Source organism: Uncinocarpus reesii, genomic scaffold, assembly GCF_000003515.1.
Source record: "Uncinocarpus reesii 1704 scaffold_4 genomic scaffold, whole genome shotgun sequence".
NCBI lineage: Eukaryota > Fungi > Ascomycota > Eurotiomycetes > Onygenales > Onygenaceae > Uncinocarpus > Uncinocarpus reesii.
This window is the reverse complement of record NW_003052497.1, coordinates 2,037,317-2,051,305: the sequence shown is the minus strand read 5'-3', so window position 1 is coordinate 2,051,305 and position 13,989 is coordinate 2,037,317. Positions and strand designations below refer to the sequence as shown.

At 50.1% G+C, this 13,989-nt stretch overlaps 6 protein-coding genes and 1 non-coding gene across 7 annotated transcripts; 4 read left to right on the top strand and 3 right to left on the bottom strand.

Moving 5' to 3' along the window:
* Positions 1-857: 857 nt before the first annotated feature.
* Positions 858-2,556, top strand: UREG_06830 (uncharacterized protein; the record flags this gene model as incomplete). Its single annotated transcript, XM_002583817.1, has 2 exons — positions 858-870; positions 1,160-2,556. The coding sequence occupies 2 exons, from the start codon at positions 858-860 to the stop codon at positions 2,554-2,556; spliced, it is 1,410 nt and encodes a 469-aa protein (XP_002583863.1).
* Positions 2,557-3,905: 1,349 nt separating this feature from the next.
* On the top strand, positions 3,906-4,902 carry UREG_06829 (uncharacterized protein; the record flags this gene model as incomplete). Its single annotated transcript, XM_002583816.1, has 2 exons — positions 3,906-4,072; positions 4,299-4,902. 2 exons carry the CDS (start codon positions 3,906-3,908, stop codon positions 4,900-4,902), a joined length of 771 nt encoding a protein of 256 aa, XP_002583862.1.
* A 319-nt stretch (positions 4,903-5,221) lies between these two features.
* Positions 5,222-6,649, bottom strand: UREG_06828 (uncharacterized protein; the record flags this gene model as incomplete). Its single annotated transcript, XM_002583815.1, has 2 exons — positions 5,222-6,397; positions 6,518-6,649. The coding sequence occupies 2 exons, from the start codon at positions 6,647-6,649 to the stop codon at positions 5,222-5,224; spliced, it is 1,308 nt and encodes a 435-aa protein (XP_002583861.1).
* A 780-nt stretch (positions 6,650-7,429) lies between these two features.
* Positions 7,430-9,305, bottom strand: UREG_06827 (uncharacterized protein; the record flags this gene model as incomplete). The annotated part of the gene is made up of 4 exons (XM_002583814.1): positions 7,430-7,811; positions 7,857-8,170; positions 8,228-8,928; positions 9,005-9,305. 4 exons carry the CDS (start codon positions 9,303-9,305, stop codon positions 7,430-7,432), a joined length of 1,698 nt encoding a protein of 565 aa, XP_002583860.1.
* A 448-nt stretch (positions 9,306-9,753) lies between these two features.
* Positions 9,754-9,862, top strand: UREG_08038. The gene has a single exon. It is a non-coding gene; the product is annotated as a tRNA-Pro (tRNA).
* Positions 9,863-10,324: 462 nt separating this feature from the next.
* UREG_06826 (uncharacterized protein) lies at positions 10,325-12,687 on the top strand (the record flags this gene model as incomplete). The annotated part of the gene is made up of 6 exons (XM_002583813.1): positions 10,325-11,127; positions 11,183-11,288; positions 11,341-11,982; positions 12,041-12,122; positions 12,188-12,476; positions 12,531-12,687. The coding sequence occupies 6 exons, from the start codon at positions 10,325-10,327 to the stop codon at positions 12,685-12,687; spliced, it is 2,079 nt and encodes a 692-aa protein (XP_002583859.1).
* Positions 12,688-12,968: 281 nt separating this feature from the next.
* Positions 12,969-13,706, bottom strand: UREG_06825 (uncharacterized protein; the record flags this gene model as incomplete). Its single annotated transcript, XM_002583812.1, has 1 exon — positions 12,969-13,706. One exon carries the CDS (start codon positions 13,704-13,706, stop codon positions 12,969-12,971), a length of 738 nt encoding a protein of 245 aa, XP_002583858.1.
* Positions 13,707-13,989: the final 283 nt, after the last annotated feature.

Genomic DNA, 13,989 nt, shown 5'->3' with positions numbered 1-13,989 from the left:
TTGGGAGTTCGAGACAGGACGGGTTCTGGAGTCGGGGGAGATGTGGTTAAATGTAGGGGGAGCAAAGTATCATCGTGTATCGATTCCGTGCATGATACCGTGCCGGAGAGGAAGAGCAGTATTAGCAGTAATAATCATCAACAGAGATCACGTCCCCCTGTGAGGGAAATTATTTATGGTTCTTATTTATTCATTCGAGAGAGACTCGTCTTTTCTTTTTTTTTTTTTTATTATTTTATGATTATTTTCCCTCTTGATCGCGGGATTTTTAGGCTTTGGCTGGAGACCAGAGACAAACACGACCCAAGCTTATACAGAGGGTTACTTAAGTCCAGCCATCCTGTCGTTATTATTAACTGCCTGTAATCCTTACCAAGGGACCGCCGCCCCCCCCAAGAGCTGGTTCCGATCTATATTCCGCCCATCACTTCTGTCTCTCTCTCTCTTCTCCATGATTCCATATCTGCCCTGTCTAACCTGACCTGTTCGATTTTCTTTCTTCGCTTCACGTTTTATTAATCATTGACTGACCAACACAACCATCACACCCACACAACTCCAGGAGAGCTGTGCGCCATTAACAGCCCTCGACTATCGGCAGATACCTTCCTTCACATCGCCGCCCGAACAAAGGAAAGGGAATCTGCCCTCTCTGCGCGCTCTTGCTCACCCTCTTTTAATCCAATTCACTTCACCTGTCCTTCCTTCATCCTCCTCACCCTCCACCGCATCTCACTCCAGGCACACATGCACTCCTTCACGTCACCCTGTCCTCAGAAGCATGTCTCTCTGCACTGAACGAATCCACCATTGTTCACGCAATTCCATTCTTCGAGCTTGACAATCTTGATGCAAAGATGGATCTCCATTGTAAGTTGCTTGCTCTGCTTGTTTGTCTCGGCACTGTTTCCTCCCCGTCGTCTGTTCGTTTTTCTCTTGTTCTTCAGATCGAAGGGCCGCCCCGGGCCCCTTTGGCCTCATGAGGTCATCTGAAGCATCACGTTTGTGCTGGGGGGGGTTGTTTAGCCGCCAGCCCTACCTACCAAACAGCCGCTGCGGAGCGCTAGGCGATGATGATGGTTTTCATTTGCACCTGTTTTGGATTCGATGTGCTGACGGCAGTTTGATTTCTAGCTCTCTCTCACGCACTTCTGCGAAGTCCACGGCCCAACCTCCATCCTCTGTTCTCAAGTCGCCCCTACTTCATGCTCGCAATGCGACCCGGACTCGAGGGATCTGTCCCCGAGCGAAACTCCCTTGTCCTCCCATCCTGGAACCTCGGCTTCCTCCGCGCCACGCGACTCCGGCCAGGACGTGAAACCAGCGCGGCCATCCATAGCAGCATCCTCGATGGGCTATACAAGTACTGAGGACCTGGAACCGTTGGCTTCACCATCCGCTTCGGCCCCTGTCCTGGCTGCCAGAATCGAGAATCACCCCTGGTTTCTGAATGGCCAATACACCAAAGTCGACACTGAGAAGTTCAACTGCTTTGGTGGTGCGGAGGGTGACACGTGTGCGAGCTGCAGATTGTCGATTCCTGAAGATATCAGCAAGCAGCTTCCGCCAGGTGCTCCGGGCACACTCAAGGAGAACGGCCAGGGCAGAAATGGAAGTCCAGTGTTGAGGTCCAGAGAGATGGTTTACTCTTGTCATGGAACCCAGTTTGCTTTTGACGACGTTTCGCACGAGTCGCATGCTCATCATTCAAATGGTACCTCTGTCCGGTCTTCCTACTCCTCCGAATCCTCCTGCCATACTCACGTCCTGACCTATTTGTCGATGCGTGGGCCGCCAAATCCTACCAATTACGCTTTGCTACGACGCGCTTCAATCCGTACGCTGAGCTGTGAATTTCTACCTCGTGGTCTGTCGTCCGGTCCACTTTCTTTCGGTGATCCAGCTACAGGATACACTATTGCGTACGTTTTTCGCCTTCCGGATCCAATGGCCCGGGGCAAACGACGCAGCTACGCACTCGTCGCCCTGGCCGGAAAGGATGCAGGAAGAGCCTTTCGAGCAAGCCCAGTTATCTGGCGCGTATTCAGTCGCATTGCGAATAATCTCGTTAGCTCTGCCGAGAAATCACAAGAGCAAGAGAAGCGTTGTGATACCACAACACCCAACGGAGCAAATGCTGCCGCTACACGAAATTACACTCCGATTTCTTCCTTCCTCACAGGCCGCACTTTCGATCCCGATGGTCAGCCTCGGCGTGCTGGCCAGATCCGTGCACGAAATCTGTCCGAAATCGTTGGAAATGAGTACATTTTCGCTGAGCTCCACGCACAGTTCGTGGCTTTGCTCAAGCAGCTGGGCGGTATGTTTGGCGGAAGCCGTATTCCCGAGAATCGGCTAAATCCGGAATCGGCAATCGAAGAAACCGAGGAGTATTATCCTCGACACGCTGCTGCCCCAAGCATCAAGGTGCCATTACGCCCGAAAGATGCAAGAGGCACAAGTCAATCAGGGGCTCGATGCGATTCACCTAGCTCTCCGATCCAAATGTCTCCCCGTCCCATTCCTATTTCCCACCGACGGCATTACGCAGCCTAACTTTCAGATCAACTCCTTGTACCATACTCTAGTGATACCCCCTCTGTTCTGCCTCATTTTCCTTTACGAACCCTTTTCATTCCTCCCTCACTACTTTGGACTTGAGCGACCGGGTCCTGGGAATTTGTTTTACTAGCTACATCCTATTCGACGGCCAAACAACTTACCCCCTTCTCTCACATGGCTTACGAAGCACAACGGTCGCGACGAACCCCTGATCTCTCGACTCGCCCAACCATATCACACCTAATTATTACTCCACCTGGCTTTCTTTCAATAACGATTAACGGCATCAATATCGCTTCCCTTCCCGACTTTTTACCAGTCGGGGGGTGGAAGATATGTCTTTTTTACCTTTCTTTATCCGCTCTGCACCTTTCAGCATATCGCATATGGTCGGAACAGGGCGTTCGGGGAAGTGACAATTCATCATAGACTTCTCCTCTTTTCACCATTATCTTTTTTTAATAATTTCACCTAACGGACGATGGCAAGCAGAGAAAGTTGCTTTTTTATTTCTTGACGATGATGTTTTGCTGTTTTTCTGTTGCGTTCATCTTTGTCTACCAGCATTTGTCTTTTTTTTTTGCTTTAGGCAATGGGCCTTTTGATTTCTAGGCATTTTCTCTGCTTGGTTTAATTATTAGCGACTGTGTTTTTATGGCTTGTCTCTTTTCGCTTTCATCCTTCTCCCTCTTGTGGCTTGTGCAGTTCCCTTTGACCTTCGTATGGTGTGGCGAGCGCTACTTTTTGATTTCATCACATTGCTCGTTGTGCATGCTGGATGGGAAAACCAAGAGGATGGTCAATGGCAACTCGGCGCTTTTTTTAGATGGACTCGGGCTACAGGTTACTCTTTAGTTTTTCTTCCCGCCGCTTCTCCCTGGGCTGCGATTCTCCTTAATATCAACTTCTTCCTTCCTGATACTCTGTGCTCGTTGAAATCGTCGTGAATCGCTGCTTATGTAAGACTGGCTTATTCATCGGGAACTCTTGCCCGCTGCGGCTAAACCTGCCGCTCGTAAACCACTCAGAAAGCACAAACTCAACATCGAATATCGAGGAGATTCATCTCACCACAGACCTCACTTTGACGATTCGCGGAACAGTGCTAACAGGGCGAATATTTGCTAATATTCGAATAACTGATCATACTCGCTTTTATTCTCGTTCAAACGAACTTGCTCGCCGAGCTTTACCAGCGATTATTCGCCCTATTCACAGCTCGAGACTTCTCAACTGAGGACTAAATCCAGCGAGGAAGTTATTCTCCCCCGGCGTTTTACACGAAATACGGAATCGGATTGGGAAACGGGCCTCTTTCTCGGGTCTTCCTTTTTTTTTCACCAATGGCTGCGTTCGACAAATGCAAGACGCGCCCCGCGCACATTGACGGGATCCTGAACGGCCTGGATAGATACAATCCAGAGACGACGGCGGTGTTCCAGGACTATGTCGTGCAGCAGTGCGAGGATCGGACTTTTGACTGCTATGCGAACCTGGCTTTGTTGAAGCTGTGAGTTGCCTTTTTGTTGTTCCCTGTCTTTGCTACGTGTGCGCGCTTGGATGATGAATACACTTTATCTCTATCTTTCACGTTTCCTATTAGCTTAGATCTCTAAAGGAGACAATGAAGAGACTTTCGCAGCCTCTGAAATCAAGTTGCTTTTTTTGATTGTTATTCTCGCTCCACGCCTTCGCTGTTCTACATTATACTGACTGTCCTATCCTTTGAACCCCAGCTACCAATTCAACCCACCCCTCCTCAACACCGAAACCGCCACCAACATCCTCGCCAAAGCCCTCACCGTCTTCCCCTCCCCCGCCTTCTCCCTCTCCCTCGCCCTCCTCCCCGCCTACACCCAACCATACGCGACCAGCTCCCAAACCACCCCCGCCAACCTCCCCATGCAAATCACCGATTTCGTCGAAGCCGTCCAGAAACTCACCCGCCTCTCCACTCTGCTCGAATCCGCGCAATACGCCACCTTCTGGTCCACCCTGAACTCGGACGACCTGTACGCCGACCTCACGGCTGACGTGGCCGGGTTCGAAGAATTGATCCGCATCCGTATCGCGGTGGAGGTGGGCAAGGCGTTCCGTGAGATTGGGGCGGATGTGCTGATGGGATGGCTGGATATGCGTGGGATGGAGGCGCTGGAGAAATTTGTGGTGGATGTGTGTGGGTGGGAGGTTGATAGGAGCAAGGCGCAGGGGGAGAATGGGGTGGTTGTGAGGGTGCCGAGGAATAAGGAGAATGAAGCGAGGGGTGAGGTGAAGGGGGAGAAGGTGGGGATTGAGATGTTTGGGCGGGTGTTGCGGAGAGGCTTTGAGCAACCTGCGTAAATGGTGCTCTTTGTTCTTTATGATGGTTTAATTTTCTGAATTGGGGGATTTTCTACCTGCAAACGTGAAGTGAGAAGAGGATGGGAAAAAAAAAAGCTGGGTTTACAGTTTACTCTGTTCTAATGATGCCTTTTTAGTCTTTTAAGGGGGTGTTTTACCAGTTTGTTGGAGTGTTGTCTGCTCCGGGTCTATTAGGCATTGCATAAAATAGACAATATTGACAAGAGAAACTTGAAAAGCAACATGATCAATTCCACTATTTCACTCTTTTATCCTCTCCCCATCAAGGGGTCGATCCTAACCAACAAGGGATTTTCATTTATTTCCCAACCCTCTCTTCCCACTGCACACCCACCCACTCCTCTCTCCATCCAACCTCCCCTTCCCTCTCCAACCCACAGTTCCCAGCGCAAACACCCACGATAATCGTCCCCCACTCCATCCCCCCTTCATCCTTCCCAATACCAATCCCCTCCCTCCCTTCTTCCAGCACCGTAATCGCATACGGAACCAGCTGCACCTCAAACACCCGCTCGCGGCTACACACGCCGCACCGCGGCATCCTCGCCGCCGCGGACACCTTGACATGCGCGGAACCCGTCGACGGGGAGAGTAACTTGCCCACCGCGTCCGTGGTCGAGTAGAGCAACGGCGTTCCGCGGAATTCATACCGCAGAACCTGCTCCGGGCTGTGGCCCAGGCGCGTTGAGAATTTGAGAAAGGACTTGTCGATTGATGATTCGAAGGTGTCTTTTCCCTCTGCTGCGCCTGCTGAAGAAGGGTCGTCGTCGAGGGTTCCGATTTGCACGTTGGAAGGGACGCGTGGAGTGGAGGGGCGGGAGATGGTTTCGTATTCGGCGTCGAGGAAGTAGTGTCGGTATGGAGGGGGGAAGGAGGATTGGGCGGGCCATGGCTCTACGGGGCCGGTGAGTTCTGGCGTTTTGGTGGGGGGAGGGGAGGAGGATGGTGATGATGGTGAGAGGCGGACTTTGTCGGCGAAGGATTCGGGCAGGGATCGGTCTTCCTTTTGTGCTTCATCCACTGGCTTTTGGGGAGGGATAGCTGCGAGCGTGGACGGTGATGAGAGCTGCGCGAATGGGTTGGCTAGCGACCCAGTGCTGCCTGACGTGGTGGAAAACGGGTTGGCATTCGTTGTAGCGCTTGGGTTTCCAGGCGCAACGCCAAACAGAGTCGCGCCGATATTTTGTTGGGGCACCGGCGATTCTTTCGGTTCCTTTTTGTCTTTTGCCTTGGCCTCATCTTTCTGAGTATTGCTCGTCATTTTATGTTTCTTCACACCCCGCAGTGCCCGTATGCTTCCTTGCTTCCTATTGCACGTCCGTCTCGTGCATGCAAAAATATACAACCACCTCTCATCATGCGGGAATTTCTCCGGTAGATCAGCGTTTAATTGAAGTAGCAATGGCATGGGATCGTTGCAAGATTTGCATTTGGCGAAGTTGCCTGGCGGCGGGGTTGAGGGGTCAAGCCATGTCTGCGCATCAAAAATGTTAGCCGTCTGCCAATTCAATTTCTTCGAGCAGCTTGTGAGCTGAACCAGCGTCCATAATCCAAAAGAGTATCTAGTAATAGTTATGAAGGGCTATACACGTACCGGCCATCCACCCAAGTGACTGGTTGTATCGTCCGTGGCTTCGTCTTCAGCGAATCCCAGCAAAACAGAGGTCGTAGTGTAATCTCCCTGAACATCGTCATCCAAGCCAGAAGAGTCGCTATCGTAATCCATTTTTAACCCCTATATCCGCGTAATGATATCAAAGAGCGCTTGAATCGCGGGTTTTCATAAGAGTTGAGCTCAACTTGACGCCCAAAATATTTTGGTCGCAAATCACATGATTCTTGGATTGATAAGATAAGATAAGATAGTTGCGACCAACTTGGCCTTCTTTGTTATCAGTGACCTCCTAGTAAATCAAGACATCAATTGTTGGTGATGCTTGAAGAATTTGGTGTGTAAGAGCTAATAAAAGGTGCAATGTTCAAAAATATGGGGTTGGGGTTGGATGATATTTTCTTGGAGGTTGCCTATCGTACTAGGTAGGAGGTTTTCGGTCGAATTTGATCTCCAGGCACATTTATCAAACGCTGGCAGTACGAGTACGGCAACATGGGAGGAACGTCAAATTGAATAGGTCAACTATGTACACCATCAAACTCGACATTGATGCATCTCCTTGCCACTACAGTTTAGCCTTCTCTTCCTCCAGCCGGCCCCAGATCTTCCTCGCATCAACTATCAACGGCCAAACCTCTCTCATATTATTCATCTCACTCTGTTTCGCACCTTGCCATAAAGCCTCGTAAGGATTCATATCGGGTCTCGCTAGAGCGCTATCCATCTCAAAATCGGTAAACCCGTATGCGTCAATGATTGTTCTAGACTGTGCTGCAAGAGTTTCGATGGCTTGGTCGTAGGCCGAGGTAAGGGTCTTGCGCTGCTGTCCGGTGAGAGAGTACGGGTGGTAGATGTCTTTATGGGCGGTTTGTAATATGAAAAGGGAGAACTTTAAAAATAGGTAAGGAAGACAGTCCCATAAACCACGCATTGCAATCGACCATTCGGGGAGCTTACCACTTGAGCTAGGGCATCTAATGACGTGTAGAAGGGGAATCCTGCCGCCTTTCTAACCACGTCCCAGAAACCGCGCCAGTATATATAATCACAATGCGCCATTGTCAACTCATGCACGGAAAAGCTTGTGTCCTTACCACTTTCAGTGGCATCTAAATGTGCTCTAACCAGCGTGGCCAGCCGCTGTTCCAACACCCATTGCTGATTCTCTGGCTTGAACCAATCAGATTCAGATGACACGGCAAGTTTATTTGTAGCATTCGGGTTCCGGAGGAAACCCAGGTAAGAAAGGCTCGGAACAGTATCCTCGGTTTTCCTAGTCTCATTAACATCGGACGTTGATGTCAAAAGGCACACTTACGCATTGTAATGCTTCAAAATAGCGCGTGGTACTTGTTGCGAGATCACATAGTTGTCACCTTCATATGTGACCGCATTGACAGTATGAGCGTACATACGTCCGAACCCAGAGAGTGCGCTATAACCATGACCACCACAAGCAATTCGGCAGGTCTCAACCCCCCGCGCTGTGAGATCAGTGGAGTAAACCTTGGCCCCAACGGTCTGCAAATGTAAATCTTCCAGCTGAGAAAAGTCACCAGTCTTGATTACCACCTTGCTGTATTCATCGAACGCTTGCTTAATGTTTTGGCCAACTAAGACCAGCGCAGTGCCCTGTAGCCAGCAGTTGTCAGTAATATCTCGCATGATAAGATAACAGAGGATATTTACCTGCGCTAGAAGAGGCAAAAGCCTATACCTAACACTGGCATAGTCAAACACAGTCGCTTCTTCTTTGTGGCCCTTCTTCCAGAACTGTTTCCTGAATGTCGTGTAATGATACGCCACTGAAACTGCTTTAAGCAACTCATAGCCCGTTGCCTCCGCCATTATTGCACGAACCGTGACCATCGAGCCATACGAATGTTTCGTGTTTTTCGGCGGGACATACGTCCCATCTCTTAATACCTGTGCGTTCCTAGAAAGCATCTGGGATCGTGGAACTCGGACCTGGTGAAATTGCATTGCACCATTATCTACACCTACCATTCCATGAAAAGCCTTGGGGCCCATCTCATAGATTTCCACCCCTGGCATCAATTCTTGAGTGTCGAGGTCTCGGAGCTGTACAAGAAAGAGGTGATTCCCGTAATCCTTGCTGTCGATGATCAATCGCGCAACTACCAGGGAGTGAGTCGCCCAGATGCCCGTGGCCCCAATCCAATATTTGGTGCTACTAAGTGTCGGAGAATTGATGATAAATTCATCCGTCCCACGGTCAAAGGTCGCTGTGGTTTCAATGCCACGAACGTTGGAGCCATGGCCCAGCTCCGTCTGTGCATAGGAGCCAAATATTTCAAGCCTCTCGGCCTTGGGAATCCAAATCGCCTTTTGCTCATCACTCATCTGTCTTTCCAAATTGGATATAAATACTAGAACCCATGTTAAGTGACCTGCATTCGTACCATGGGGGAAACATAATAACGAGCCACCTAGAGCAAAACATACTTCTAAATTGCGGCTGCACAGGCAAAAAGTAATCCAACATCTGTACAGCCTGCCTAAACTGCTCATGACTCCATTTTTCTGTTTGCTTGAGTGCAATCAACTCCCGCGCCTGATTCACTGCTCTCAACCAGGCATCCTTTCTGGCAAGCGATGGCACGGTCACGGCGCGTTTAGTAAAGGCCGGGTTGGTGGTTAGGGCTTTTAAAAGTTGTTTGCGGGCCTCAAACTTGTCTTTGCCGCCCCAGAGAAAGATTGATAGCGGCGTTTCGCTTGGTTGAGTGCTGATATTCCGGGAGGTCATGTTGCAAGGGTAGGGCCGTTGGAATTGCTAACTAAGGGATCAATCTAGCATAGGTGAAGTAGAGAGTATCCTCAGTTCATCCGTTTTGGATAATAGCTAGCCCTCATAACGGATATTCCTGGCGGAGATTCTCAGGCCCTTTCAGCAACGCTGCTTCCAGCGTCGGCATTATGATTAACTTCCCGGAAAGGGTCTTTCGCCTGAGCTCCCTGCACTTCATTTTTGCGGGATGCTTGGGTTGTCGGGACTTTCCAAGTAACTAGGTGTGGGGAAAGGGGAAGCAGTTTGCGCCGAAGCTGAGTTAGTTAGCCGACGCTCGGCAATTTGAGAGTAATTACTACGGAGTCGTTAGTTAGTTATCAAAGAGAATGAAGTTACGCTGTTGATAATCCCTGTATTTAGAGGACCATTGATAGATCATAAAACCACAAACCTTGACCGTACTGTAGCCCGGGTGGTCTAGTTGGTATGATTCTCGCTTCGGGTCTCCTTTCCCGAGCTTCAACAATGAAGTTCAAGCATGCGAGAGGTCCCGCGTTCGAATCGCGGCTCGGGCCATTTGATTTTTTACCTGCATTTTTTGCTAGTCTTTTTTACTCTGGTTATTGAAATTCTCCTATTTTTCCAAAGTCGAGTAGCTCGAGTCGCAGAGGCTCGGACCCGAAGCTATTACATTCATGGTCATTTCTACCTCACCACGCGGAAGACGTGTTATTGCCTAAAGTAACGTGAATAACACAGCTTGGACTCCGAATTTCGTGGCGATATTGCCGAGACTTCTCTTGCTGATATCCCGAATCAGCCGTGGCTTCATCGGCACTCCCTAACGCCAACTAACGATGCCCCGGTAAAACAGCACCATCGTCGTCCCACTGCTTGCCGGCAATTGGACTCGCCTGAGGCATTATGAAGCGAGCATGGCGCTTGCTTCAGGTGGACATTTGCTGGAAAACCGAATTTCTATTATTTCTCCGTTACGACTATACCCCCATTCTGGCTGAGAGACAAGGCAGACAGTAATGGCACACAAAGTTGATTGGAGTGCGGCTCTGAGGCCCGCATCCCCAGACGGGGCGACCATCATCGGGGAGGAGAGGGCGAGGTCGAATATTTCGGTGGACAGTTTGGCCAACTATCTCCTGACGCCTGAATTTCTCAAACAGCAAGATCGAGTGCTGAAAGAAGTGTTGAAAGAGCCGGTTTTCAAAAAGACGAATCAAGCCAATCTTTCGAGGCCAGATAGATACAAGCTGGGCCTTGCAAGGGGCAAAAAACTCCGCCAGCTTCAGGATAAACTCGGCTGGAGCGAGGATGACTATCATATGGCGGTCTATCTCTGTGACGACGTCTTGCCATACCACTTGCATACTGCCATGTTCGTTACGACTGTTAGCCAGCAAGGAAATGACGCGCAGCGGGCGTACTGGATGCCCAAGATTGAAGCATGGGAGATTATTGGAGCTTATGCACAGACAGAACTGGGTCACGGCAGTAATGTTCGCGGAATTGAATTGGAAGCGAAATGGGACCCTAAAGCAAAAGAATTTGTTCTGCACAGTCCCCATCTGACCGCGAGCAAGTGGTGGAATGGGACCATGGGGCGTACCGCAACCCATGCCATTGCGGTCGCACAGCTGATGCTGCCCGTCTCGGGCCATGGAGCTGAAACTAAATATCAATCATATGGGCCGCATCCGTTCATCGTGCAAATCCGAGACTCGAAGACTCATCAACCCCCGGGGAGCATTATCATCGGGGACATTGGACCGAAGTACGGATACGCGTCGATGGACAATGGATATATGCTATTCAACAACCATAGGTATATATAACCTTGCACAATAGTTCCCACACATTGAACGCTAATGGCGGAATAGAGTACCTCATGATGCGATGCTCTCACGCTATTCTCGTGTCGATCCAGGAACTGGCAAATATACCAAGCCTGAAAACCCAGAGGTCGTTTACGGGACCCTGACTCATGTGCGTTCCATTCCCAGCGTATAGAGGCTTCTGGTGTCCTGACAAAACCTAGGTCCGGGCTGCGATTGTCATGGAAGCAAGGCTCAGCCTTGCTCGAGCAGTCACAGTGGCCGTGCGATACCTATCTATTCGACGCCAATTCAAAGATAAAGACTCTACCAACCCATCTGACCCTGAAATGTCCGTGTTAGATTACCCAACCGTGCAAATTCGTATTCTACCGCTACTTGCCACGGCATTTGCCCTTCACTACAGCGGTAAGGCAATGGGAGAACTTTACACGCGAACACGCAAGAACATCGAAGAGGGAGATTTTGAAACTCTCGCTGAGCTTCACAGCACCTCCTCAGGCTTAAAGAGTCTTGCTACCGATCTCACGGCCAGCGGCATTGAAACCTGTCGTCGAGCTATGGGTGGACATGGATTTGGGGCTAGTGGCCTAGTGCAGCTTAATGCTAACTACTTATCCAAACCTACGGTGGAAGGTGATAACTGGATGATCACGCAGCAGGTAGCGAGGTACTTGATCAAGAAGGCCAAGGCTCTATCAGGTTCCGTGAAGAGCCGCGCAACGACCCGCACCGAGGAAAATTTGGAGCGATACATGTATGCAAGACAGAAGACCTTTAATTTGGGCATATTTCAAGACGATGCTAGCATCCTGCAAGCATATGAATGGAGGGTGGCGTATCTCGTAAGTCGTTCGCTCAGCCGCAGTTCGCAACCAACATACTTACTCGATATGATACTAGGTATTCAAAGCATACGAGGCGCGAGAGATCCAGAAAAAGCCATGGAACAGCCTTCTCATCGATTTTCACAAACTAAGTCGAGGTGAGAATACTTAGCTACCGTTCCAGGATTGAAAACCAACCTGTTACTAACGCACATTTCACCAGCATACTCCCAATCCATCCTCGTCTTCAACTTCCACCAAGCCATCCAACCCACCAACCCCGACTTTGCACATTTAGACTCCACCACCCGCACCGTACTCCGCGAGCTCTTTCACCTCTTCGCCTTCACCACCATGGACGCCGAGGCACGGGAATTCTCTAGCTCAGGCGCGGTGTCGAATGAAGACCTCGACGCTCTCCCCGCACGGGTGTTAGAACTCATGGGCCGGATTCGTCCGCACGCGGTACGGCTAGTGGATGCGTGGAAGATTCCGGACTTCGTGCTGGATAGGTATGTTTTTGGTCCTCTTTTCTTCTCGTAATACCGGCTAACTCCACGACGTAGTGCGCTGGGTCGATACGACGGAAAGGTATACGAAGACCTGTTTGATAGGGCGCACAGGCAGAATCCGCTTAACAATGAGACATTCAACCCGGATTATCGGACTGATGAGATCGTGTTGGGCAGTGGAGACGCTGGACAGATCTTATCCAAGCTGTAATATATAAAGATATTGAGGACTAACTAGTGCTCATAGCTCGCCGTTGTTGCGTTTGATAATTACTTTTGTTCATTGGTAGACCCAGAATGCCAATTCAAAAGTTTCTTAAAGGAAACCTAAGCGAACCTATTACCCAATCTATACAACGCGTCAAAAAGGAATATCTACCGTTGTCCTCTCAAGTACAGCCTATACGAACGTCCGTCTTCTTTATGCGGGAGTAACGGGTTCATCGAAATAAGCGTGGTCACTATAGAATTTGCGTCTGCACTATTGACACCTTAGAGAGAGCTCTCTGTGGTGGCCTTTGACTGTGACCTTTTGACCCTCTGAATAAAAGTGCCACCAGGCGTGGGGCTGTAGATCGTGCCAGCCCAGAGGCCCCCAGCTTTGCTTCCTCGATTGTTCTTCCTGCCGGGGAAGTTGCTCAACACTGACATTACCGACTCCTTGCTAGACTCGAATCTGCTCCGGAGAGAGTTATTTATCTTTTCTCCTGCGGACGAAGTCGATTCTTCGGAAGAGCTGGCAGATCTCTCGCCTCGTTCTTTTGTTGACTCGAAGGATCTGATAATATAATGCTGTGGATGCTGTTGCAATATCGACAAGTTCTCGATTCTTGGCGGTGCACCCGCTAGAGGAATGGCAGCCGCGCCCACCATTCCAACCGCAGTCTTCACGTCGACAGGGCCATTCTGCATATTATGACTCACAACCCTTTCGCTAACGTCCTCCATACTCATCGTGGGTATCGGAACACTCAAGGCTTCCAGCACCCGCCCGTATTCGTCCATTTTCTCCTCGAGATAGCTGACTCTCTTCCGCAACTCCACGCACTCATTGGCATTGATGCGGATATCCGACAGGGAGTTCTCCAGCGCTCTTTCGGCCTGGCGGGCGCGGTGCTCGGCGGAATCTGCTTTGCGAGTTGCACGGTCGATCTGGGAATTGGCGGCGTAGTAGGCAATGAGGAAAAAGAGGATGCGGATGATCCAGGTTTCGGCGAGCCATTCCATCATGGTGGGCTAGGTATCGCTCGGGGGGGGAGGATATCGCGTGAATGACACTTTGTATGAGAGCAGATTAGTTTGTACATTGGCATGATGGTGGTGAGGAGCCGAATCCTAGATAATGGGAAAGCCGACTGTGCTTTCCTTTTAGCATTGAGTGTTTGGCCGGGGAGGAGCCGATTGGAAGCTGCATTCAATCATGTGTATCAATCGAATTGCCCTTCCTCTGGAGCCATGCGTTTATGAATGTCTCCAAGCCTATCTAGCAGTGTTGCACCATCACCATCTCACA